We start from the raw sequence: 26,171 nt of genomic DNA, 5'->3' as shown, positions 1-26,171 counted from the left end.
ATTTAATGTTTCTGGGTCCGTTTTCTCGTCATAAAATGGGACTAGGATTCCCTCACATGGTAATTTCGAGAATTTAACGCTGTACCACAGAAAACTCCCTCCGAAAGTACTAGCAGGCAGGAGGCAAGTAACACACTGCTCGGATGGAATCAGAACTCTGCGGAAACAACACAAATAGGACTGAGTGCTTGAATATCTTGTGGATTGAAACTGATTACACACGTTACTTAAAAATGTCTGATTGACTTTTCTCCTTTCTGTCCGGTAGGGTCACACAGATACACTTTTGTTCATTATAACAGTAGCATTAATACTGCTGTAAATCATAAGACGTGCTCAATTTCCATGATTAAAACAAGCTTCATTTTAATCGGGTTATTTGTTTTCTTGCTGCTGAGTCTTAAGAGTTCTCTGCATATTTGGGGGAAGAAACATTTCATTTTCTCTAGCTAGTTCAGCAGCTCCTTGATGTTCTACAATTAACACAAATTCAATGGGTGGTTCGAATTCCACACTCACCACTGCACGAGCACAGTGATTTGTATATTTATAGAAGACAGGATCCATTTTAAGCACGGTTACTAAAAACAATGAATTGCAACTGGAGTGAGTTTTACACAGTGAAAAACAGGGATTTGTTCAGAGATCAGCCTCTGTTCCATGCAGACGGGACGTGGGGCATTAAGCGGCCGTCCTAGTTACCTTAAGTTGGTACAAGACCACCTTGCTGAGTATCACCCAGGGGCAGTGGGTGTTTGGTAACGTTTTACAAACCAGTCATCACTGTAGGTCTCAAACGGCATGGTTAGCAGCATGGCTATATTTTTTTCTTAGTGCATTTATCAGCGCTCATGAGACAGCCTGTGGTTCTGGACAATATTCACCCCGTTACCCTATTTCTGAGAGGGCTGTCTTCTCAGTAGTGGGGTGGGGACCACAGGTGACACTCAGTGAAAGCAGCTCTGGGGGCAGGAGCTCTGGACGTCAGGCTACACCAGGCCCATCAAGGGCTCTGCGTTTCACGTCCTTATCTTCAGAAGTGGACAGATGCCGCTGCACACGCCTGTTCTGAGGGCAGATGCAGCCGTTTGCACGGCGATACTCAGCGTCACGTGATGTCAGATCCTCTCGGCATCTCTAAGCAGGATCAGGGCTGTCTTTTCTGGGGCTCTCACGCTGCTTCCCTCTGGGTCTGCGTTAGACCACATGCTCTCTGAGGATGAGACCTGTGTCTTTACCTGTATCTACTCCACACCCGCAGGATTGGCAGGGAGGGCTCGTCCCCTAAAATTTCTTGAAAGAACCCATGTGTGGCTCTTCGTCTATCACTACCTGTGACTTTATGGGAAGGTAAATAATCACAGCAGGGAGGACCTGCGTATTGTATCCATCAGGTTGGCGGACTGGAAGCCCTTTGTTTTACTGATTACCCTCAAAGTGTGGAACCAGCATTTCTGGAAAGCACAGGAAATTGTTTAAATTCTAAATTACTGCACATTTTAAAGTCAGCCGCAAGCTCAACTACCTGCTTTGATACTATATTTATTACCAGGAGTCTTACCAAGATGCTTTCAAACTACTAAGCTAGTGAGGGCTGGTGGGAACAGATTGCCACCTGGATGAGGAACTAAGTAATGGGAAGAAAACAGCCCCCAGTGGGTCTCTAGCAGTGCGGCGTGAGGGTCCCGAAAACCTGTAAACACGTTCTTCTCTCCGCCAAGAACTCCGAAGAGACCAAGCTTCAGCTTTGGGTCTCAAAGGGGGCTGTAGGGAGGACAAACTCTGCTGGGTTTTCCTTTATTTTTTAATCATATATTCAAATGCTGACAAGTCTCCCATGATCCTCTTTCTCTTCATGAAATACTTAGTCACAGACTGCAGCGTAGATTCCACAAGGGATGAATGATGTACTGGAACCTGATACACGGGAGCTTAATTTAAGACAGGGCTGTAATATGCACAGACAGGGAAATGTAATGATAAGATATATAGATGATAGATATATAGATGATAGATAGATGATAGGTAGATATAGATAGATAGATGATAGGTAGCTAGCTAGCTAGCTAGATAATAGATAGGTAGAGAGGTAGATAGATATGATGGATGGATGGGTAGATTAGATTCACATTATAGACTGGTCAAGGGTGAGTAGAAAGCTGGAAGGGTAACTTCTAGGCTGACATGGAGAAGCTGGGATTCTTTTTCTAGCACAGCAGCAGCCAGCGTTCCTCTGTGCGGACAATTTGTCAAGGGAGAGATTTTCCATTTGATTCTCACTCAGCTGAGCGTTGCCCTGTTTCTCTGGAGACACAGACACTGGTTGTGGAGCCCCCCCGCTCCCCGCCCCTCGGTCCTGCCGTCTTCCTCCTCCAGGGCTGGGGCAGTGTCTTATTCTGCTGCTTCTCCTTCCCACATCTGGTTAATACAGTGCTGGGCACAGCATCCAACAGGAGTTACCTACCAAACTAGGAACTCCTTTTCTGGCCAAGATGGAAACATACAGATTGTTAATAACCTGAAACATCTATAAAGTGGATGTGAAGTTAATGAAATTCCATATGTAATTTAATGCTGCCTATATTAATTAGCAAAGAAATAAGTTATCGCTTATCTATTACTGGAAACATTGGCTGCTTTAGGAATCTTTTTTAGGTATATGCAGTTCATAAATAATTTTAAGGGAAGCTAATTTTAAATTTCACATTATGAATTTTCTATGGCTTATTACATAATCCAAGAAATGTATATTATAATTTTATGAACACCTACTTGTCCATCAGATAATAATTGTACAACTGCTCTGTTCCCTTTCACAGAAAAAGCTAGAATAACTTGAATTATTTAAGCCTCTTTTGGATTTGGTGATTAAGGTACCCATACTTCCTTTAATTCAGGTTTTCGGGAAGAAATTTATTTTGGAAAATAGATTCTTGCTGTTTTCGCAGGGTGAATACATGTCCTGGTTTTCCTGGGATGATTCTAAAGTTACTCCTGTTGTCTTAGTGTTACTTTTAGGTCAGTCTCCATCCCAGAAAGAAGTGTCCCAGTTTGGATGACAAATTACACAGTCATTTTACTTATCAGATATAAGAGTCTAAAAATCTATACTTATGCCTTTTGTATTATCCTTCTAATTCTGTTTTCTTTGGTTTTTGTCAATTTCAGTGGTTGTCAATATCTTTATTTTTTTCTTATTTATCCAATATTATTTTTTGCTACATACCAAAATCAATAATTAATTGTTCAAAATGAGAAAAAAATCCTTCCTGTTTTTAAATAGGGCCCAACACCATAAATCTAAACTCCTATAATGCATATATATAATGCATATAAAGCATCCTCTACTGGAATCTCGGCAAATTGGGGCAGGGCTAGTTCTTTTACAACCTCACGTAGTGAGGCCTGTCTCTGATGTTTCTTTCCAGATAAACAAATTCAAGCCCTTAAGTAAATTCAAAGTTATATAGAAATTTTAAAGTTAAAAAAAGACTTTAGATCACCCTTTGCAACTTTCTTCTCTTATAGATTAAGAAACTAGGGCTCAGGTGTTAATGTGTTCCAAGTGCACCACCAGAGAAGGGATTAGGTGGGATTAGAATCCAGGTTTGATTCACCTAAGGCCACCAAGACTGATATCACACAAACGTGGCTTCATATATGACCAAATTTCACTAAGATAAAACCAAAGCGAAATCACTCCCCTGCCTTTGAACCATGATTCATTCCATGTCCTTTGTGTTGGGAGTTTTGCTCCTCAGATAGTTTTAACTTCCCCTGAACCTTACTTCTTGATTCTCTCTTGTGAGTCAGTGGGAAAGAGGAGTTAAATTTCTAAACAAAACAAAACACGCCTCGGTTTCCAGACTGGTGCTCTTCCCAGACGGCCTGGCAGTCAGGTACAGCCGCAGAAACGCAGAGTGCGCTCCAAATGCGTCAAGTTCAGGTCCTGTGAGAGCTGCTCAGGTCTCAGGGCAATGGGCATTCACGTGTGCCCGCACGTAACTGTTCCCAAACCACTGACCATGCATGACGTGTTTGGGAAGTCGGGGACTGGACGACTCCCTTCTGTGACAGGACATGGAGAAACTGAAGGAAGGGCTCCACCTGCAGGGCACTCTCTCCTGTGCTCCTGAAACGGCGCAGGGCCCGTGGGGCTCCGGGGGCCTGGAAGCCTTTCTGTGCTCCCCGTTTCCTGTTTGCAGGAAATAGGCAGCATTCAGCCTCCAAGACCCTCCCCGTGTTCCAAAGGGCAGGTTCAAACAGTTGCTAATCAGGGAAGGGAGGGGATGCAGAGACAAGGGAGGAGCCGTCAGGAAACAATAGAGCAGCCTTGGGGCAGGGCCCTGGTTCCCCTCAAGGGATACACATAACAATGTCTTTTGAGTTCTTCTGCAGAACTAAAACCCCCAACAAATGGAAGATGTTAGTACTCTTCATTCCACAGAGAAGGTCACGGTTCCGGCACCTTGAGAACCACAGGAGCCCATCACAGACCACCTGAATGATCTCTGGATTGAAGGAATGCAAGACCTGCAGGCACTCTGATACTTTCCAGCAGCCCTGCCTCTTGACCATAGGACTCCGCACTACCGCCTCCAGGTCAGGACACACTGTTTTGAGGGCATTAGCCCGCTGTGGCCCGCTTTGCCAGGCAAAGCAATAAAGCTCTTCTTTCCTACTTTACCCAAACTCTGTCTCTGAGACTCAATTCGGTGCCCGTGTACATAGGCCGACTTTTGGTAGCAGTCTTGGAAGAGTCTCTGATTCACAACAAAAAGGATCCCCCGGGACGCTTTGCTAGTTTTGCTTTTGCCAACAGAAATCCAATTTCAAATGGCAAATTATTCTTGGAGACAAAAACACCAATTTGGTCTATTGTCCCAGCAGCTTTGGTAAATAAATCCAGAGAAGACAGGCTTTAAGTGTGAACTACGGGGGAGGTGTGTCCTCAGGGGAAAAGTCCAAGAGAAACTTCTGTCTCAGAAACACTAAGCCCAGCAGAAAAGCTGTATTTTATGCGTAAGAATATGAAATGAGTCCTACAGTAATCTGAAGACATTTATGGGACCATTACTCATTAAATAGCTACCCACCCTCATTTAGCTATGTAAACAAAAATAGCTGTTCATAAATTTAGGAGAACATTACAACAAATAAAAGTTAGAAGAACCTTTCTTAGTGTTTCTTATCTAATTTAGAAATGTTGACTAGAGGGGTTTAACTTAAAACGTGGTCCTAATTTCCTACCGTGTTCAGGAAACATTTGATTGGCAGGTACTCACTCTCCTGAATGCCTTCCATTTTAATGTAAATGTTATCACTCAGCTCTACGTAAAGGGCGTCCCTGAGTGCTATTTAAAGCAAACTGAACACATTCCTTTAGTTTGCTTAACTCGAGCCTACAAGGTATACTGCCTCAGACCTATACGAAAGACACAACCAGAAAGCTAAGAAGCTATACATCTTAAAAAGTTCACACTTACGGCTTGAACTATGACTTTATCAAAAAGGAAACAGAAAAATAATGTAGTGACTTCCAAGTGTATTTACCTGATACACAGCTAAGCACTTACAGACCTAGTACACGAGCAGTCCTTGAATTAGAAAGCCAGGCGCATTACAGGTTGGCCTCTGCTCTCGGAACGAACGAGCCCAGGCTCCTGAAGGCGCAGGGCTACCACCACCAGAACGCGCGGCCTCCAGGTGGACAAGGGCCAGCACGGGCACAGGGGTGGGGTGCTTCCTTCCCACCCGCGACGGCAGCTCCCAGTCAAAGCCTCCCAGAGTGAAACCTCCTGAACGAGGACGTGAGCTAAGAAAATCACACGATGCTGCAGACTCCCGATTACACGGGTGAGTCTCAGCTGTCACACCCTCTAAGCTTCAACAGTCACATCTAGGTTGTCATCTGATCACGATTCCTTAGAAAATGTACGTGCCGACAGATCACCGATAACACGGCACACTCAGGTCGGAACGATTCCTCCTGCGCTATTTCCAGGACAAACGAGTAGCTTCCTGGAGTTAACACTGAGGGTGAGGATGGACTTCAGTCCGATGTGTGCTAATGCTTTCCTGTCAAAATTTCCAAACCAAATCTCAAAAACAGAAAGAGGCTGCCTTCGGGGACATCGTATAATCAACACAAAACCCACGAATCCTACCTGGTCACAAGGAGAGCGGCACTGATTTGCCATCTTCATCTGTAGAGAGAGGGAAGCAAGGAGTCAGTATGACCATGTATTGATGTCAGAATTTTTCAGCCTAACTGGCAACTGGATTTAATTAGCTGCATGAAGTGTCCCTGCATGAAACGTTTCCTTTATGAGGTATTTCTTACCTGAAAACCAAACCAGAGCATGTACAGATGTCTGGCAACGACTCTCATAACAGAAAACCCAAGACTAGCGTATCGACGCTACTGTTTCAAGCATCAGCTCTTTACTAAGTGAAGCCATGGGGCAGCGGATGCTTAAATGTCCACGTCTGAAATAACTGGGGAAAATGATTTCTGTACTACATGGTCTTAGGTAATTACAGTTTTCACAGTTCACATTTGATTCTCCCAGCAATCCTGCAAAATTTAACCAGTGAGGACATGAAGGTCCAGAGTAATAACAAGGTCACGCCTACCCAGTTGGAAAGTGGCTTTGAATCCACAGTTCCAGCTCGAAAGTGTCTGCGTCTCCTTTCCTCTGCTCTGCCCAGTAGCTGCAATGTGTGAGATTCATGTAGAACCATGCATTTCTGCCAATAACAAGCTACCACCACCTGGGTTTTTCTTTTCCTTTTATCCGTCCAGATACCTTTGGAATTCAAAATGTCAAGTTGGAAAGCTGAGGTCTTAGAGAGGGTCTAGTACCTCCTATGTAGCTGAGAGCCTCTGAGGTCTTTGGAATAGAAATCTCACATTGCTGCTTCCCTGATATTTCGAAGTGCTCAGGCGAGCTCTGTTCAGTAGTCTCCAGGAGTGAGGCAGGTGTGAGACTACGCCGTGTGCGTCCAGACCCCCGGGGTCCTCCTGCCACCAGCTGCCCTGGGCCACAGCAGGCCGTGGGGTGCAAATGTGGACAACGGGGCAAGTCACCTGCAGGGGCTGAGAACAAGGAAACGGGTCCACGGCCTCCTCGGGCCAAGGGCTGGTCCCTGCATGAGCCTCCCGCAGCTGTGGCCATCAACTCACTGCCGGGATACAGCGGTTGCCTTAGGGAACTGAGTACTTTATCCATGTTTTACTCTCACCCCATCTAGTTTTATTGTTTCATTTTGAAGTTTCATATTGACCTTGATCATCAAACAGATCACTCAAAGAGACAGAGCGTTTTTCTTTCCTGGGTGCCTGCGGTGATCCATTGAGAAGGGATGTTTGTGGTGGAGGTGCCTCTTCATAAGTTTCCTTAATGTTCTGGAGAATTACATATTTAACCCAATTGGGTTCCCCAAATAAAAACGTCACGTTACATCAATGCATTTGGATAGGGTATATATAAAATTACATGCACACAAATACTTCTGTGTAGGTGCGTGGAAAGGAAGAGGGAGAGACAGAACCAGCGGGGAGGTGTCCAGAGGTTTGATTCAGTCTACACTCTTATACCAGGAAACTTTTAGATGACTTAATCTTTAACTTTTTTAGTCAAAGTTTTGTTATGTTGAAAAAAAAGTGCATGTTCTTCTGTTCAATGTTATTACCAACTGTTTCAGGATTCATCATAAGTAACAAAACATCATAATTCTTTTCGTGGATTAAAGAGCAAAAACAGGGACATGGAAAGTCTCCGTGCTCACTTTTTGCAGCGTCAGGTCGCTGATGTTGGCAGACACGGCCCTCAGCCAGGCGGTGCTCTCCTGCGCGGTGTAAAACCAAAGACTTCCCGAGCTCGCCCCATCCAGGGCCTGCACCTCAAATGCACTGGACCTGCAGGAGGAGGACAGGAGACGCTGGAAGGAGGCCCCTGGGATCCGATGCCCCAGGACCGGGAGAAGGCGGCGCCCACTCAGCCCTGCTCAGCACCGACCTGCAGTCACCGCGGGAAACACAGCTCACAGCCGTGGGCGCAGCCTAACCCATCTCCGTATCTTAGGTAGGTTTACTGAAATTAAGTTCAAAACGCTGAAATCCCTATTTCTAATTTAATAAACACATGAAAGGCAGCTCCTGTAGGAAATACACTTGCTCTAGAGCAGGGCTGGAGTTACTGTTTTGTGGGGTCCTTAGCAGTGATTCTTTCGGAGACCACTTATCATGGTCTGAAGGCTCTTGACCCCGTGACGATGGAGCAGGTCCAACGCCACCATTCCTCAGCGTCGATGGTGTTTTAGGGCCACACGCATACGTCTGATTTACAACAGAGCTTTTGAAGAAGTTGGTTCTCCTTTATTTTTAACCACGAGAATCAACCTGCCACAAACCCACCCATGGCAAATCATTCATAACGGCGACATCACTGTCTCTAATTCAGTATTTCTCCCCTATCATGCAAGCCGTTTTTTCCAGAGATAATTTCCATATAACTATTGCTATAGACTGATGTGTGTATTCCCCAAAACCTACATGTTAAAGCCCTAGTCCCCAGTGTGGGTATATTTGGAGATGGCACCTCTAAGGAGAGAAGCTTAGGTGAGGTCAGAAGGGCGGGCCTGATCCAACAGGACTGGGGGCCCTAGAAGAAGAGGGCCCAGAACTCTGTTCCATATGAGGACACAGTGAGAAGACAGCTGTCAGCGAGCCAGGAGGACAGTGCTCACCAGACACAACCCTCTGGAACTTTGATCTTGGACTTCCAGCCTCCAGAACTGTGAGAAAATAAATTGCTGTTGTTCGAGCACCATCCCCCCCACCCAACCCCCGCCGTCTGGTGTTTTGCTAAGGCAGCCTGAACTGAGGAGCACAACCCTTACAACAAAAGAATGTCACTTACACGTCTGTTCGTTTTCTCTTAAGAAAAATGCACACTAACCCATGCAGCTTATGTCTCCACGGCCTTAAGAAGACAACTGAAAGGCTAAAAATGACAAAACAAACTTTTTTTAAACAAGGTTGGCGCTAAATTATGTTTTAATAGTCTTTCAGATGTGGGTTCAATCATGGTTTCATACGGGAAAGGACACAAGGGCGGGAGAAGGAAGTAGAGACATTATAAACCAGCCCTGCATGTTCTTGGGCCAAATCTACCAACCGGAGTTTCTCTGATTAAACAATCCGTCTGTCTTTTTTATAAGTAGATATCCCTGACTAGGTATCATTCCCACCCTAATCAGCATTGCTTGAATCAGAACATAAGGTTCATTTGCAGACAAGTGTGTTATTGTCCCTGCACCCCGCGCCCCGGCTCAGAAATTTTACCTGGCGAGGGGGTGAGGGACAGGCAACAAAACCTACAGCTCCTGGTCAATTTCCACAGGAACTGACTTCATTTGCAGTAGAATGTGGAGAAGTTCAAGGTCACGGGCACTTCAAAAACAGTGGAAGTTTCGGTGAAAGGCAATTAGAAAGAGTTTCATAAATTAAATGAATACAGGCTGAACTGCTGGCCGGCTAATTTTCAGGAGAAAACCTGAGAATAAAACAGCTGGAAGGAGCTCTCCTGTGGTCAGAACAAATCTCAGACACCGACCCCAGGAACTAGTTCTTCAAAGGAACCCAGATTTGACTGGAATATTCTGCCGATCCATTTACACCACAAAGCTTTGCTGAAAATGATAGACCAATCCGCTGGAAATGAGTGAAGTTGAACAGCCGGGTGTGGTCACAGGAAGAAACCAGCCTCGGGCTTAACAGGACTGCGGGGAGAGCGGTGCCCAGACTTCACTAAAATGATCCAGCCGGTCACTAAACAATAAACAACAAACCGCAGGTAGGGGTGTGGGGTGAGGACCTGCACCCGGGGCTGCTGGAGACAGGACAGTGCGCCGCGCCGCCTGGGGAAAAGCAGGCACGGACGGTGTCTGCGAGGTGACCAGACGTCACGTCAGGCAGAAAGACTTCAAAACAGTCATTGTAAACACGTCCAAGAAACTAGAGGAAAGCTTGCTTAAAGAAGTAAAGGTACAATGACAACGTCACTTCAAATACAGAATGTTAGTAACGAGACAGTAGCTATGAAAACAAGCAAATGGGTGCATTAGGGCGAACAGGTATAATAACGGAAAAAATTACTAGAGAGGCTTGACAGGAGGCTCCAACTGACAAAGAACTAGCAAACTGGAAGACAGATCAACAGAGTCTATGCAATCCAAGTAAGAGACAGAAGAAGGAGTGGAGGGAAACTGTCAGAACCTCTGACACTCAAACTAGAAAATGAAGAAAAGGTCTCCTGTTACCGCACGGAGGTTCCCCAAATGTTGCCGTATCTACTTGGTTTATAGTGTTGTTCAAGTCTTCTGTTTTCTTCGTAATGTTCTGCCTGGTTTTTCCATACGCTATTAAAACTGGTGTATTGAAGCCTCTGACTATTACTGTTGAATTGTTTGTTTTGCCTTTCAATACTGTTATAGTTTCATGTATTTTGGTGTTCTGTTTTTAGGTGCACATATATTTATAATTGTTATATCTCCCTGATGGATTAAACATTCATCTTTTTAAAATGTCCCTCTTTATTGCTAATAACATTTTCAGTTTTAAATTCTATTTTCTATGATATTAGTAAGGCTACTCCATCCTTGTGTTTGCTGTTTGTATATTTTTTCCCATCTTTTATTTTCAATCTATTCGTTTCTCTGAATCTAAAGTGTGTCTCTTGAAGACAGAATACAGTTGGATCTTGTTTTTTCTACTCAGTCTGAAAATCTTCAGCTTCTAACTGGATTATTCAATCGTGCAAATGTAATTTTATTATTGGTATAGTTAGACTTATGTCTGCCAATTTACTTTTCATTTTCTACGTGTCTCAAATCTGTTTTGTTCCTCTTTCCCTGCTTTCTTTTATAGTATGTGAATATCTTCTAATTAAGCATTTACATTTCTTTAATGATTTTAAATATATATGTGTATATACATACAAATAAAGATCAAAGCATAAAGCAAGCAGAAGGAAGAAAATAATGAAGATTAGAGCTGGAATTAATGAAGCAGAGAGAGAAAAACAACAGAGAAAATCAATGTAACCAAAATCTGGTTCTTTAAAAAGAACAGCAAAATGGACAAACTTTTAGCTACACTGACCAAGAAGAAAGAAAGAAGAACCAAAATACTAGAATAAGAGGTGAAAGTGGGGATATTACCATCAATATTGCAGAAGCAAAAAGGATTATAAAGGAGTCCTTGAACAACTGTATACCAATAAATGAGATAAATTAGATGAAATCCTAGAAAATACACACTACCAAAGTTGATTCAGGGAGAAATGTGAATAGACAATATTACAAGTTTAGAAATTGAATTTTTAACCAAAAAACTAACCACATGGAAAAGCTGAGGCCCAGATGGCTTTACCACTGAGTTCTACTAAACACTCAGAGAAGAATTAATAACGATTATTCACAAACTCTCCCCAAAATAGAATAGAACATTTCCCAAATTAGTTTATGAGGCCAATACAACCTTAATACCCAAACCACAAGTCATCACAAGAAAACTACAGACCAATATCTGTTTTGAATATGGATGCAAATATCCTCTGTGAAATACTAGCAAACTCAATCCAGGAACATCTATCAAGAATTATATACCACCATCAATGGGAGTTACCCCAGGAATTCAGTCAGTTTGACATCTGGAGATGTTATACATCATAGCAACAGGATAAAAAAAAAAATCACACAATCATCTCAACAGATGCAGAAAAAGCACTTGACAAAATCCAAAATGCTCTCATGCTAGGAAACACTCAACAAACTACGACTAAAGGGGAGTGTTCTCAGTCTGATAAAGAGCTGCTACAAAAGCCCGTGTAGGGGGTGTAGACAGTCGGCTCTCTGAGGAACATGGATGAGATTTGAATCCATCGTGTTCGTGCTTCAGCTGTGTGAGACAAGCTAGACGCCTAACCTTTAAAAGATCCTTGTCTACACAACGGGTCTTGAAATGCCAATTATACCACAAATGGAAATACTGGGAGAAACAAGTGGGGTAACGTAAATATGGTTATACCAAACCCGCAGATCCTATACAAACATTGCTACCAGTGAGGTTATCTGTCAGGCAAAGCAATACAAATTAAACATTATATGAGCAGAAACGGTGAAAGTGTTGGCATGAATGCTGATGATAGATGCCAGCGTACCCACATAGTATGAAAACAAATTCGCACTTTGGCTTATTGTACAAAAGTCGTATTAATTAGAGGCAATGACACAAACTCTGTGCGTGTATGCCCGAACGATGGATGGACATTCACGTCTCCTGATTGACTCTGAGGTTTTATTTTCTCAGCTTTTCACTTGTGCGGTGTTCAGGCTCCCCTACAACGTCCCTCCCCCGTCCACAGGCGGATCCTGCCTCATGCTTCTACGGTCATGGCATTTGCTCAGGATTCTCAGGACTTTAATCCCATGGTCAAGGTCGCAGTCAGAACTAGAAATCCCAGAGTACTCGGGACTCGGCGTGCTCTGAGGTCACATGTCAGCTTTGAAAAATCAGCAGTAAAACCTACACCCAGAGAAGGTGGAGTATTTGGTGCGTGTGTTTCCCGGGTAGAAACCAGGCCAAGCCCCAGACACCATTGTCAAGGGCCAGGGAAGAAATGACCCTGTCCGTGCCTTTGGAAAGCCTACCTGCTTCCAGGATTCCTTCGGGACTGAGAGGATTTTTGATTTTCGAAGAGAAAACTGGTGAGACAGTTTCATACCGTAGGAAATGAGTCGATTCACAGTTTCTGGCTAAGCAAACGAAATCTATTCCAATAAGGTTCAAAGTACGTGTATCTTAACCTATTAGAAGATTGAGGAACTGAAAGTTCAATGTTGAGTCTGCACTGCCTTTGGAGGAGGAGGGGTCTGCATCTTCTCTTCCCTTCATCCCCCCCAACTTCTCCTCAGATGACAGCTCCCCCCAGCATCCTGCTGCTCCCCTCCTGCCCCCGCAGACGCCAGCCCCCCAGCCCTGCCCAGACCCTCCCACGGTCCCTCCTGAGACACTCTGCATCAGTACCTTTACCAGGCCAGCTGCTGGAGGCTGCCGGTGACCTCACAGCTCATCTCGGTTATGTTACAGGCCTAACGCTGGACATCTGTCTGCATCCCACGTCTGCATCCTATGACAACAGACGATCTTCCCACACCGACCTCAGCTGTGCCGTGGAATTCCAGCATGACCCAAATCGGGCCCCAAGTACTGAGCGTTCTTAATCGCCCCTCAAAGCTTCGACATTGGAGAAAAAGAACACGAAGTTTATAAATCATCTTTTTAACACGTTGTGTGTTTTTTAAGGAACGAAAACACTCGAGCTTCCAAAATGACCCACGGAACCTCTTACCCACGAGTCATGGCTCACGGCCATCCAGGCCCCCAGGTTCCGGCCAATCCTGACCCTTTACACCTGGACAGCATCCAGGGAGGACTGACTGCACACAGCATCTCTGCTCTGGTGAACCTGAAGGCCCCCTGCTCTGGAAGCTGAAGGGTCGGCATCTGTTTATTTTACTCACATTGAGAGTTACGAGCATTCACTAGACAAAATGAGAGGAAAACGTGTATATCCTCAGAATCTGAAAGAAATCTCCCAACTGCCATTCACATGTCACATTTCAAGCCTGCCTCCGGGGCATGCGTGTTATCTTTTCATGGAAGCCAGAGAAATATTTTCTTTCTGCTTCCCCACCATGCAGCGGCATCTCTAAGGGCTCCATGTTAAACAGTAACGAAGACCCAACTTCAATGCAGGCACCCTTCTCCCTGTATCAGTTTGTTTATTAAAAAGTCACTATTCCTGGAAGATTCCAGGCACAACAAAAGTCCAGCAAGTCCAGGAAAGAAAGATAACTTCTCCTGCGTGCTGCCCCGAAGGCCAACTTGCCCTCCTCTGTCACCCCGATCACCATCCTGAGACCAGGTCCGAGTCCTCCGAGCCCCTCGCCCATCATGGAGCAGGGGCTTGAGAGGTGTGAGGGCGGAGGGTCCCCTGTGGGCGGCGCCCGAGCGAGATGGCGGAGCCCCTCCCAGGGGTCCCACTGAAAGAAAGCGGAGGTACAACCACCTCACCTAGGTCTCCCTGCTGGTCTGAGCTTATGCCTGTTTCCTGCCTGCATTTCCTGCCGGACGGGAAGCTTCCAGAGAGCATGGACTCCTGGGTTTGCTCATTGCACACCCTCAGCCTGCAACATCTACGGCAGCGCTGCACGGAGCAGGCATGCTAGAATACCTGTCGCGTCAGTAAGTGCTGGAGAACACGAAGCACGGTGGAAAAGGCTCCCACCTCCCATACCCACTGCCCGCTGATATAGAAACCACTGTCCTCCCAACCCAGCCAGGGGCGCGGCCTCCTCATGTGAAAGCAGGCACCTGAAGGACCGCTCGCTGGGCCGTGGGGACAGGTCGGCGAGGTAGGTGGAGTGACAGCGCTGCAGCCGGCACGCGCGCACATAAATATAAGAATGTTATACATGTATTCAATGCACGGGGACAGGCAGCACAGAAAGCCCAGGCTCTGTGCTTGTCAAAGATGTTTGCAGAACCTGTGCAATCATCTTCCTTATATTCTTAAATTCTTCATGTTTGAACAATTAATCATGCATTTGAAAATTCCCCTTTACATAATGATTGAAACCGCTTTGAACAAATTCAAAATACTGTAAGTCAAGAACAGAGAAATATCTTTACTGTCTATAAAAATCAACACATTCTAACAGATTCGGAGGCGGCTAAGATCACTGGCACTGCTAAGTCTTGACGTTTTCTCTTTACAACCGTTTTGAATAATGGAACCTGCAGCTTTATCCTATGAATAAGGAAATCAGACATAACAGACACTGCATCTCTCTCTGCATTTTCTTTGTCTTTCCCTCAGGATTTCTGTGTCCAGGAGGCATTAGTCAGCCCTCGAAGGCTTTCACTTCCATGAAGCAAACCTTTCAAATCCCTGGATACCTCCTTCAAAGTCGACGGGGGGCCATTCTAATGGGAGTGACCGCTGACCCAGCATAACATTACAGCAGGTGCCACGTGGAGCGAACACTACAACCAGTTCCTACCTCTTCGTCTGCTGATTTATCTACTAGGAAAATCTGAATTACTGGGTGAAAATACATGAACTTCCTGAAAGGCTGTAATCTGCACTGGGGAGTGCTCTGAGTAACAATTCCTTCCTTGAAAAATGCACATTTTATCCGCACAGCCCTCCAGTTTCCCCGTGCTCATTAGCCTTTATTTCTACATTCAAATCCATACTTCTAACTACTTAGCCCTTGTTGTTTTCATCTAAACGAAGAGCCTGTTAGACCCTGAAAGCAACTGAATCAATGGATGTTTGTGAAATAGGCAAGTTTGGTGTCAGGCAATGGATTCATTGGTTATTACTTTCTCACTTTTCAACCTTCAGTTTTATTTGCATAATAAATTGATGTTTAACATATTTTCTTATTTATTCCATAGGAAGCTAACTTAAGAACTTATTCAAGAGAAATGGACACGGGGATGAACTTTCTGGTGGTAAATTAGATGTTTGACAAAATGTCTTAAAGGCCTTAAAACGTTTTAACCTTTTCATTCCATAATCTTACCGGACTACCTATTCTAATGAAATGATGGGTAATGTGAATAACAATGTATGCATAACGACATCAGAGCAGTCCCCAAAATATGTTTTAAAAGAAAAATAAGCCCCGGTCTCATTATAAAGGAATAGTGGGTACGCACTATTTACACCGACAGGACAAAAGTCTCATTAAATCCCAATGTCCAGACACCCATCCACAGTGTTCTCTCTCCATAGAAAAGTCCAGACAAACATACGTTAAGGTGATAATGTAGCTTCATCTCGTGGTAGAATTTTAACGTATTAACATTTTCCCCACACATTTATATTTCCCAAATTAGCCAGAAGTAATGTCTTTAGCTGTGAACCCTATGGATATATGTATAAATGTGTGAGTGTATATACATATGTATACGCGCACACACACGCGCACACCCGTGTCCACACACATGTGCACGTGGCCCCCCTGCCAGCGACCCCTGCTCGTCACACCCGCGCGTGATCTGCGTCCTTCAGAGCTGCATCTCTCCTTCCCAAAGGCCCTTCTAACAACCTGCGTCCTCCAGGTCCGACAGTCCTTCCCACCCTTGCACTGTAACACCGCACAGCTTTTGGACATCTAAATTTTCCTTCCAACTTAATTGTTTGCTAGAATATCAACACTTGGGTGACAGAAAGGAGGTTTCTTCCCCTCTGTAGCACGTGGCACTAAATGGTGGTTAAGGAATGTTTCCTGCACAAGCTCCATGGTGGAGATTCAATCTTTCCAAGTTCTTAGGGGACATTTAGAGGGGCTCAGGTGGCCAACACCAGGAGGGTGAGTGGTTCTCCAGGCAGCAGTGCGGGACCCCGTCTTGGAACCCCGGAACTCGCCGGGTCTCCCACAGTCTGAACTGTAACATCAGGCCACCTCGTGAAAACTGCCAGCACCTTTTCTGTGCAGTAGAACCACACAGACCCTGCCTTCAGGACCCTGCAGAGTTCATTCCTTCAATACCTGATGCTTTGTTTTAAACACATGTTTGTTTTAAGTCTGCTGGAACGGTTCCACGACTCCAGTAACATGACCATATTTTGCACTTCGAGTTTTCATCACTTAGATCTTTCTTCTGAGACAGAAACACTGCATCTCAAGGAGACACTGGAAACGCAAACTCTAACCCGAAGACCCAACACCAGTCTGGCGGCCGGGCTGAGTGCGGTGAAGGAAGAAATCTCCATGTCAGGACATCACTCAGCCAGGACGGTGTTTTACCCCCTTAGACATGACTGGGAGCATCCTGCATCCTGGACACGCCCACTGGTAACTGCCCCACCAGGAAGCCCTGGGAGCGTCCTGCATCCTGGACACTCCCACTGGTAACTGCCCCACCAGGAAGCCCTGGGAACATCCTGCATCCTGGACAATCCCACTGGTAACTGCCCCACCAGGAAGCCCTGGGAGTGTCCTGCATCCTGGACACGCCCACTGGTAACTGCTCCACCAGGAAGCCCTGGGAGTGTCCTGAATCCTGGACAATCCCACTGGTAACTGCCCCACCAGGAAGCCCTGGGAACATCCTGCATCCTGGACACTCCCACTGGTAACTGCCCCACCAGGAAGCCCTGGGAGCGCCGGTCCTGATTCTGGGGAAGGAGCCATGGTCTCGGGGTAAGAACAGAGTGGGGGCCATGAGGAGAAGGGGGCTGCCGGCTGTCAGAAGAGGAGGGAAGCAGACTGACTGACAGATGGGGCAAGGCATGGGGTCAAGGGTCAAGAGTCAAGAGTCACATGCATGCCCAGGACCACCCGCCAGGTAGAGGCAGGAATGGAAATGCAGACGGAACTGGGTCAGTTTCTGAGAGTGTGACCTCAAAAGTAATTAGAAAGTTGGTCGAATTCATAAAAAGCAGGCTTCCCCTGTACACTGCCAAGCCCGGGGTCAGCACCTAAGGAGCAATGGGACGTGTTCCTAGAGACAGCAGCCTGCCTGCTCCCTGTGCCCGGGGTAGCTTGATCCGGTAGAGCGAGGTCCCTGAGGCCCTCTCCTCTCAGCAGCAGGAAACTCTGCCACTTCAGCTCATTTGCTTTGTTGTGACGGTAGGGATGCTGGTGAAATGAGGACAGAGACGTGTGATCCCTCAGCAGCTGGTGGAGATGGAGGGTCTGAGAGAGGCGGCAGCCAACCCTGGAGATGCTCTCAGGAATGCAGGGCGCCCACGGGAGGCCCCTCGTCTATAGCGACGCCATTCTCCCACCTTAAAACACCCTCCTATTTACTGTCATTTCAAACTTCGAGAGCCTATTACATTTCTATACACAAAGGAAAGGAAAATCAATTCAACGTTCCAAGGGGAAGACTTGTGATGACACCGACCCTACCGACCCTACTCGGATAAGAAGAAAAGGCCCGAACGTCCGAGGGCTGAGGCTCTGCGGCATCTCTCAGTAGCTGGGGCTCTGATCCCCTCACCGTCACCATGGATAATCCTCGGCGCTAAAATAAGAGGCGCTACTTTGAGAAAGTGCCATTGGATGCACCGGGAAAGAGAGAGAGAGAAAACGTTCTCCGAGGCAGCGAATCCAGCAGAGACAAGGAGCATCTCCCAGGATAAGTCTCGATACCACACGTGTGGGATGGCGGGCTGGGGACAAGTGTGAGACCCAGCGAAGAGACGCGGGAGCCCTGCCACCTGCACCAAAGACGGCGACTCGGAGCTGCTCTGCGCCGGCTGCACCAGGAGGGGCCTGGCTGTGCGGGTCACCCAGCTCGAGTCCCAAGCAGCACAGACCAGGGAAGGTTACAGAACGGTCCTCGGCGGTCAAGTGGGCAGCGCTTCCCACGAGCCGCGGAGGGAGGGGCCCTGAGGCTTCCACGTGTCAGCAGCGGCCCCCCCGGCAGCCCCCGGCCCCAGAGGGCCGGACAGCAACCTAGACGGTCACCACTCCCGCCGGGGACCGTCCACACCCGCCGTGCCTTCCGGTCGTGGTGAGAAGCCACCGTCCCAGGGCAGCACGTCTACACGGGGGCGACTCACGTGGCCCGTGGTTTGGAGATGATCACAGAGGAGGCAGGCTGGCCTCCGGGGTTAAAGCCGGTGATCAAGGACCAGAAACGCACGGTGAAGTGAAAGGCCCACTTCTCTCCGCCGGCGTCCGGGGGTAGCGTCCTCTGTCCACACCCACAGCGGGACGGCCGCCCCGGCGGGCTCTCCTCCCCAGGCTGCCCTCCACAGCGGCTGCAGCCCGGCTGGCACCCCAGCCACTGTCCCGTCACGACCCTGTTGCAAGGCCGGGCTTCCCCGCGACTCTGCGGACACGGCCGACCAGGCAGCTCCTGCCTCGGAGAAGCTGGCCCACCTCGTGGTCCCAGGCCGTCCACACCCCGTGTGCAGGGTGCGGCCAGAGCCTGGACGTTTGGGGGACATTCCTAGAAGGGCATCATTCCCTCTCAGTAAGCACACATGCCCTAACCTTCTCTCCCCACGATGGAAATTTCAGAAAAAATTAAAGACGCAGTGAGTTGAGAAAGACAGCAGCCTCTTTACTGAAAGTGGGGTCCGGCTGCTTGCTGCTCAAAAGCCAGTAAAGAGGCCAGGAAAGTGGAAAGGAAAGTTTGCTTCATTTTGGGTGCTGGCCACCTGGGGGCAGGGTGGCCGACTTCCCCCCATTCCCCACTGACAATCAGGGGGCAAGAGCTTTTATAGACGGAGGGAGGGGCTCCCTGCAGAAACAGCACGGTCCGCTCTGATGGTCACCTTGAAATTGGTGCTGCCGTGCTCTGACCAGCATCATCTTGACTGTCTTAAGTACAGTTAATCTTTGGTTCCAGGGTCAGTGTGTTCCCATTCCCTTGAGGCCAAGGCTCCGAATTGTGGCAGCTTATGTCATGGCTACATCCTGGTCATCGTGGAGTTCACTTCTTCCACCAGACACTGGCGGGGTTTCAGTGTCTACAAGACGGCTCCCAGGATATGGCTCAGAATATGATCTATAGCCCTTGAGGAGGGACTAAAGGTCCTTGACTCTGCTAATGACTAGACTCTTATTATTTTGTCCTGTTTGTTTTCCTTTGCTTCTGCATTTTTCACTTATCTGATTAAACTTATTCTTTGACTAAAGTTTTTCTACAGACAAAAGGCAGGTGGAGGACACAGGGGCTGGGAAGGACCACAGGGTCGTGCTCCGTTCCAGCCTGACACCCAACAGCTCCCAGACCGGCTGTGGGATTCTTCTGCTGAACATAAAGTTCCGAGCCCGCCCACAGCAGGCGAGGGCCCTCCCCGAACTCCAGGAACAAGACAGAAAAGGGCTCGAAATCCTGCCCGAGCAGACGGAAACACAAAGGATGTCCGGCCACCAAGACCCTCCCTCATCCCACCCTGACGACGGTGCTCCCCCAGGGCAGGCCCAGCCCTGCTCCCAGACACCCCACCCTGCATCCTCCTGGATGTAGTCAAACTCAACGATGACCCCGGGGGCCCACTCTCCGAGCCCCCAGTGCAGAGCAGACCCTGAGCTCCTGACCCTGCTATGGTCCCCCCAGCACGAACCCCGCCCCACAGAAGCCCCTCCTCTTGTGGAGACGCCTACGGCCCTGGGATCCTGTCTCCCCGGCTCTGCCTGACCCCCGGCATCAAGAGAGCTGCACTTTGAGGATCTCCCGGCTACAGGAGAGCGGGTTTTGGCACAAGTATCTAAGCATGGAGCCGTCCTTTGCGAAGCAGATCAGAGTATTCAGCAGGACAGTTTTGACTTGTAGCATCACTTCTGAAAACGTGCCTCTCTGCAGGATGTCTCCAGTATGGCTGCCGTAAAGCCCGTCTGGTCCCTTCCGTGCTCTTTACTCTGAAATAAGGGGACCTCCTCCAAAGCCACATGGGGTATTACTGTCAGTGAACAGACGTCAGCCACTGTTATTTTCACAAATACGAAAGATGTGGGACAAATAGAACTAAAGCTTTAGTTTCCTTCCGTCCCTTTGGAAAAAGGAACGAGATAAGCGACTCCCTACACTTTTTCAGGCCAACACAGAGCAAGAGCCCTGGGAAGGGCCCATCTGAGCAGAAGCACAGATAGCAGGGCCTCGCGTGAAGAATCCGCCGGCGCGGGTGAGCCTGCGACTCGGCAGCGACGGCTTGGATCTGAGTCTCCTCCCCCGTTCAGGCCTATTCCTCAGCCCACAAACAGTCAACAATGGCGGTAACCCCACACCTGGCAGCTCACTCATAAGGGGGTTTAAAAGCTCCCTTAAACCTCGTTATTTTACGCTTTCTCCATAAACCATCTTAGGAAGCGGTGGAGAATTCACATCATGTCCTGCCCGCTTGGCTATCAGGAAGGGGCTCCCTGAGGGCAGGTCACGCGGCCCCAAGAGGCCCAGAGGCAATGCGGGATTAGAGACGGTTCCCTCCAAACCCTGTTCTTTCCTCCACACCATCCGCCTCCCCTCTTCTCGCCCAAGTCCAGAGCCCCAGGCTTTAGATCGTCTGGTCTGAGGCTGCCTCCCTTGTGGCTGGATTGACCGTCTGGCAAGCACACGTTTCTCTTGTTCTTAAGGACGGTCCCGACCCCTCAGCTTCCTAAAATACACACACTAAGCCGGTACCCTGCTCAGCCCGGGTCTGGGACCCTAACCAGACTCGTCATGGGGACGTGAAAGCACAGCCAACCGCAGACCGAGGCTCAGCGCGTCTTCGAAGGACAGATTCCTAAAATGGGTCTGAGCACGCCCTGCACTTAAGCTCAGACCACAGCCTCCAGGGCACAGGCAGCTGCACCCAGTTACTCTGTCAGACACAAAGCTAGGTGTTGCCAGGCGGGATTCTGCAAAAGTAATTCAGACCTGAAATCAGCTGGCTTTAAATTAGGAAGATTATCCAGGTGGCCCGACGTGGTCTCATGCCCTTCACATCTGGGTCTGAAGGTCAGAGACAGGAAGTCAGATTCCATGCACAAGAGGTCATCTGTTGCCGCCTTGTAGGGGAGGGGACATGTGGCCTGGAACTTGGGTGACAGCCAGCACGGAGATGGGGAACCCAGCCTTACAGACTCGAGGGCCTGAGTTCTGCCAACAACCAGCAAGAACCTTGGGCAGGGCCCCGGCTTCAGGCGAGGGCGCAGCCCGGTCACACCCCAGCATCGGCTTGGAGACCCCGGCACGCACAGCCCAGCTGACCCGTGGAGTCTGTGAGATGACACACTCGCGCTTTTGAAGCTAAATTTGCACTAACTGGTTATGTAGCAATGGAAAACGGAGAGGGTCCTGCTCAGAAAACTCTCGCCCTTTTCACAACCGTCAGTCGCCCCAGGAAGCATGCTTTCCTCCTCGCAGTGTCAGAGAAATGTGCTAACAACTACCTAATAGCCAAAAGCACGAGCTTCTGCGGAGGAATCTGTGATGTCTCGTGGCTACTTCCCAGAGTCTGCAGACGTGGTCTATTTTCCTATGTGAGCACTCGAGGAGCAGCCCTACTTTTTAAGGAGTCGGCTGTCACCCTCACTGGGCATCGTGCTGTTTTTACACCTGTTTTCGTTTCATATCAAGATGCTCTCCCCCAAATTCTTATGGAACCATCTTTTCCTGTCCTGGGCAGTCGATGATTCGACCTTCATTAATAGTGACGTATAACTTACGTAAAAGCTTAGTTCCCACCGTGCCCAAGAACCGCTGACACTGACGTCCACCTGACAGCGAACAGGTGTGAGAGGCCCCCGGCAGAGGACAACCCTGCAGCCCCAGAGGTGACGGGACATGGGAACCGTCATACTCACTACAACTGAGTCTTATCATTTCAACACGTATCTCAAATGTTAGATTTAAATATGTGTCTACTCTTTAGAGAATCTTTTGAAACGTTTTCGGAAAACTAAGGCACCTCAACCATCGTTGGCCAAATTACTGTACTTTCCAAACAAGGAAAACGCAGAGCAGCTGGTGACAAATTTTGGTCCTACAACTGGACGATGACAGAAGCCCCAGGACGCTGACCTCTGACACGCTCATCCCACTTGTTTTCATCCACTTGGAGGATCTCCTAAAAATCCTTCCCAGGCTATAGTTTAGAGCTTTGGCTTTTAGATTTTAAAAAGCGTTTGGTTTAGAGCTGGCAACTCCTAAACCTGCTCCTCGCACGCCCCAGAGCGAGGGTCCCTCGGGAGAGAGCACAGGAGCTGCAGAAGTAACTCAGGCTGTTTGAGGCCACGTGCTCACCTCCTCTCCTCTTCCCCTCCTCTTCAATGTGCGACCAGGGGGCTACAGGGCAGGGGAGGGGACAGCATCCCCTCTAAACGTGCACGTTAATACTGATGTGAGTCAGACAAACACACTCGATGAAATGCAGAATTTTCGTCATTCATTTTACTTTTTGCATCTTCCTGCCCACATTAAAATCATGAGAGAGTCAGCAAAGCTAATAAGATATGTTTGTTTCCATAAAACGACATGGAAACCTTTGGTCTGCTCTTAGGATTTGACAGCACTTCCCAGGGCAAAGGAGGGGCATGTGACCACCCAGGGGCGCCTTCTTCAGACGCTTTGTGTTCACACGAACATGGCCTCCGTGGGCACACGTGTCTCATCAAGAAAGTACTCAATTCCAGGACAACGAGCGCTCTTCCTTTGTTCACACAGTTCTCTCCCCAGCTTCTTGAGGATGAAAGGAAACTCACCACCTACCTACTTCTCAGCCTTTCCACAGTGACCGGACAGCACAGTTGGCCACAGATGACACACTGCACTAACTCAGAGGGAAAAATGCTACCTTATTCCACAAAACAGTGAGGGACACACAACCTTTACAGGTGAAACTCTGAAGTTACTTCATTAACCAGGCTCGAAAACTAGTGAGCAGTTATTGGACACTGGTGCTGGTCTAACCTTCTCATTTTATTAATGAAGAGAATGAGGCCCGTGGGGTTTAAAGGACTTTTCTGTAATTGTATGCAACGTGGATAAGAGTACAGTCTTATTTCCAATCTAATTCTGTTAACAGTTCCAACTGAAAATACGATTTCTTCTTCTGATGACTATGTCTCAGAAGAATGAACACAGTCACCACTAGACAGAACCCTCCTGACCGCAAATCAGCCCCCGCTCTGACTAGTGTTTTCTTATGATGCTTGACTTTTATTAATATTGTGACTATTTCTGCAAATGCTAAGTCCAGCTGAAGACAAGGACACACACCTCGGCGTTCATCGGCGCTTCCCACTCCAGACGTCGGTCACGCACCTTACTTTTTGTGCTCCAGCTCTGCACCGTGAGACCCGAGCCATGGACAGAGGGAGGGACACGGCGTCCAGCCAGCGCTTCTCATATTTTGGTTCATTATCGACGGGCGAAGAAGGCGAGGACGGAGCCTGCGCAAAACAGACGAGAATCAATGGTCACAGAATCAGGTGGAGGCGCCAAATACAGGGCGAGGCCCCGACGGGCCCCGACATCACGTCCCCCAAACCCAAATGGAACACATTTCAGCTGCTGCAAAAGCACGTGATCATTTTCTCAAAGCTCCGGAAAGAAAGAACGGCTCTTCTATTTCGACATAAACGATTTTCTGCCTCTAGTTTTTACACAGCACACTGCTCCAAAGACAGAAAAGTCCCAGGGAAGGGGACGGGGAGAGAGGCTGAAGCCGGAAGGAACCTGAGGGACACGACGAAGGCTCTGAGTCCAGGAAGGCTGTGAACGACCACGTCTCCCTGGAAGGTCAAATCAGAGCGAGTTTAATACATAATAATATCGACGACACGCTAACGGGTGCCTAGGTCACAAGACCCCGCCTGTTCATCAGCGGCGAAGTCCCCACTGTCTGTCCAAGGTGAGCAGAGAGGGAGCCCGTGGGGAGGGGTGGCCCGGTCCCTCCTCGGCGGGGCCTGCGGGGAAGAGGAAGATGCTCGAACGCCTGAATGAAGCCACGCAGACAGCCAGGTCGCCAGACAGGACGCCGCGCGTGCCCAGTTAGTCACAGGGTCGGATGCTGGCCCGTCTCGCCCCCTCGGAGAAGACAGCCCCGGCACGCGCGGCCACGCCTCATGGGACGCCGGCTTCCGTTGCTCGGAAGCATCCTCGCGGCAGCCGTGGCTTCCAGCCACAAGGGCAGGTTTTCCCGGCACCTTCTAGCTCAGGGACGGGCGGCCAGAGCAAGGTGTGAGTCCCCGGGGCACTAGTTAGGACGGCAAAGCTGGATCTGCCTGGGAGCGCTGGAAAGGCCCCCAGATCAGGGAGGCCGCTTCTGTGCTGTCCCGACAGGGGTCGTCGGGAATATGGGGGAAGGGCCTCACTAAGGAAAGCAGGGCCTGCAGGGTGGCGATGGTGAGCGCTGGAAACGGGCTCTTACTGGGACGGCTAAGGCTGCGTGGGACGCGCGGTGCTAGAATGCTGCGGACTCACCTCCACTCTAAGACTCCAGCAAGACCTGAAACCACTCTTACGGTGAGGATTCCTTCCAGGCCAAACTCCCGACGAGTCTAGTGTCTGACCATCTCAGGCCGAACAGCGGCCACCCCCGGATAAAACATATCGGGGCCTAATCCCGGGACCTGGTACCTTATTTGGACAAAGGGTCCCCGCGTGTGTGATTAAATTTAGGGTATGTACCTGGACTATTTGGGCACCCTCAACGCTGTGGCATCTATCCTTACCAGAGGGATACAGGGGAACCCAGACAGGAGGGAGCAGGACCTTGCAAAGGCAGAGGCAGAGACGGAAGCCACATGGCCGAACGACCAGGATGCCCAGGGCGGTGCGGGGGCTACCAAGAGCGGGAGTGGGCAGGAAGGACCCTCCTCTGGAGCCTCTGGAAGGAGCAGCCCTGCCAATGCCTGGATTCCAAGCAACCAGAGGTTGCGTTTGGGTTGTCCTCATAACATTCTTTATTTAAATTTATTAATTCCACGGCCAATAGCTCAAAAGCAAAGGTACTGTAACATTAGAAGATTAAACTAGATTTGATTAATGTTCATTTATTGTCATCTTTTTGCATTATGTTCTAGTGTCCGACAGAATATTTGCTTTTGGTGTACACATGACACAGCACTGGAAGGCCTACAGATTTATTACTTTACTATGGATTTCATACTGGCTTCACTGAGACACCCGTTTGCCTACATGTACCGCTGCTGCGTGTAAGAATTCGCTGTAATTTATTATACGTTTTCACTGAGTTTTATCACCGTTATTTGCATCCACAACACCGCATTTAAGGTATCAGAGTTCACCAGGAATAACGTTTCGTGCATTTTCTTTGAATGCGGTTCGCTGCCCTCACTGATTCAAACTTGTAAGCGACAACAGGCATCAATAGTCAGAGTTATGAGGATACTCCTGCAAAACCACCACTTAAGGTGTCATAATGGATTCCGTACACAATGAGCAGTATTTAAATGAGCACAAGGATATGGTTATTAAATAAAATCATTTTAAATGGCTTTTCAAAATGGAGGATAAAAATCGATTCCCCACTAAGGAAAACAATTTTTTCCTTTATAAAATCAGGTTGCACTTCATAACCTATTGCGCACATTTTAGCAACAGACTATAACTTTTTAAAGGA

General features: G+C 48.2%; 1 protein-coding gene across 1 annotated transcript in view; it reads right to left on the bottom strand.

Annotated features, from left to right (window-relative positions):
* The window catches only part of SNTG2 (syntrophin gamma 2), a gene marked incomplete at both ends in the record, with an annotated part of 199,834 nt that overhangs the window by 43,177 nt on the left and 130,486 nt on the right, over positions 1–26,171 (bottom strand). Inside the window, 3 exons of the mRNA XM_082851560.1 lie at positions 6,168–6,206; positions 7,792–7,921; positions 23,849–23,976. Of these exons, the coding sequence (XP_082707686.1) occupies positions 6,168–6,206; positions 7,792–7,921; positions 23,849–23,976 (297 nt within the window). The remainder of the gene's footprint in view (positions 1–6,167; positions 6,207–7,791; positions 7,922–23,848; positions 23,977–26,171) is intronic.

This window comes from Leucopleurus acutus (assembly GCF_964270905.1).
Source record: "Leucopleurus acutus genome assembly, chromosome: 12".
Lineage (NCBI taxonomy): Eukaryota > Metazoa > Chordata > Mammalia > Artiodactyla > Delphinidae > Leucopleurus > Leucopleurus acutus.
Note: the sequence above shows the minus strand (reverse complement) of the source record. Positions and strands in the feature narration are given on the sequence as shown.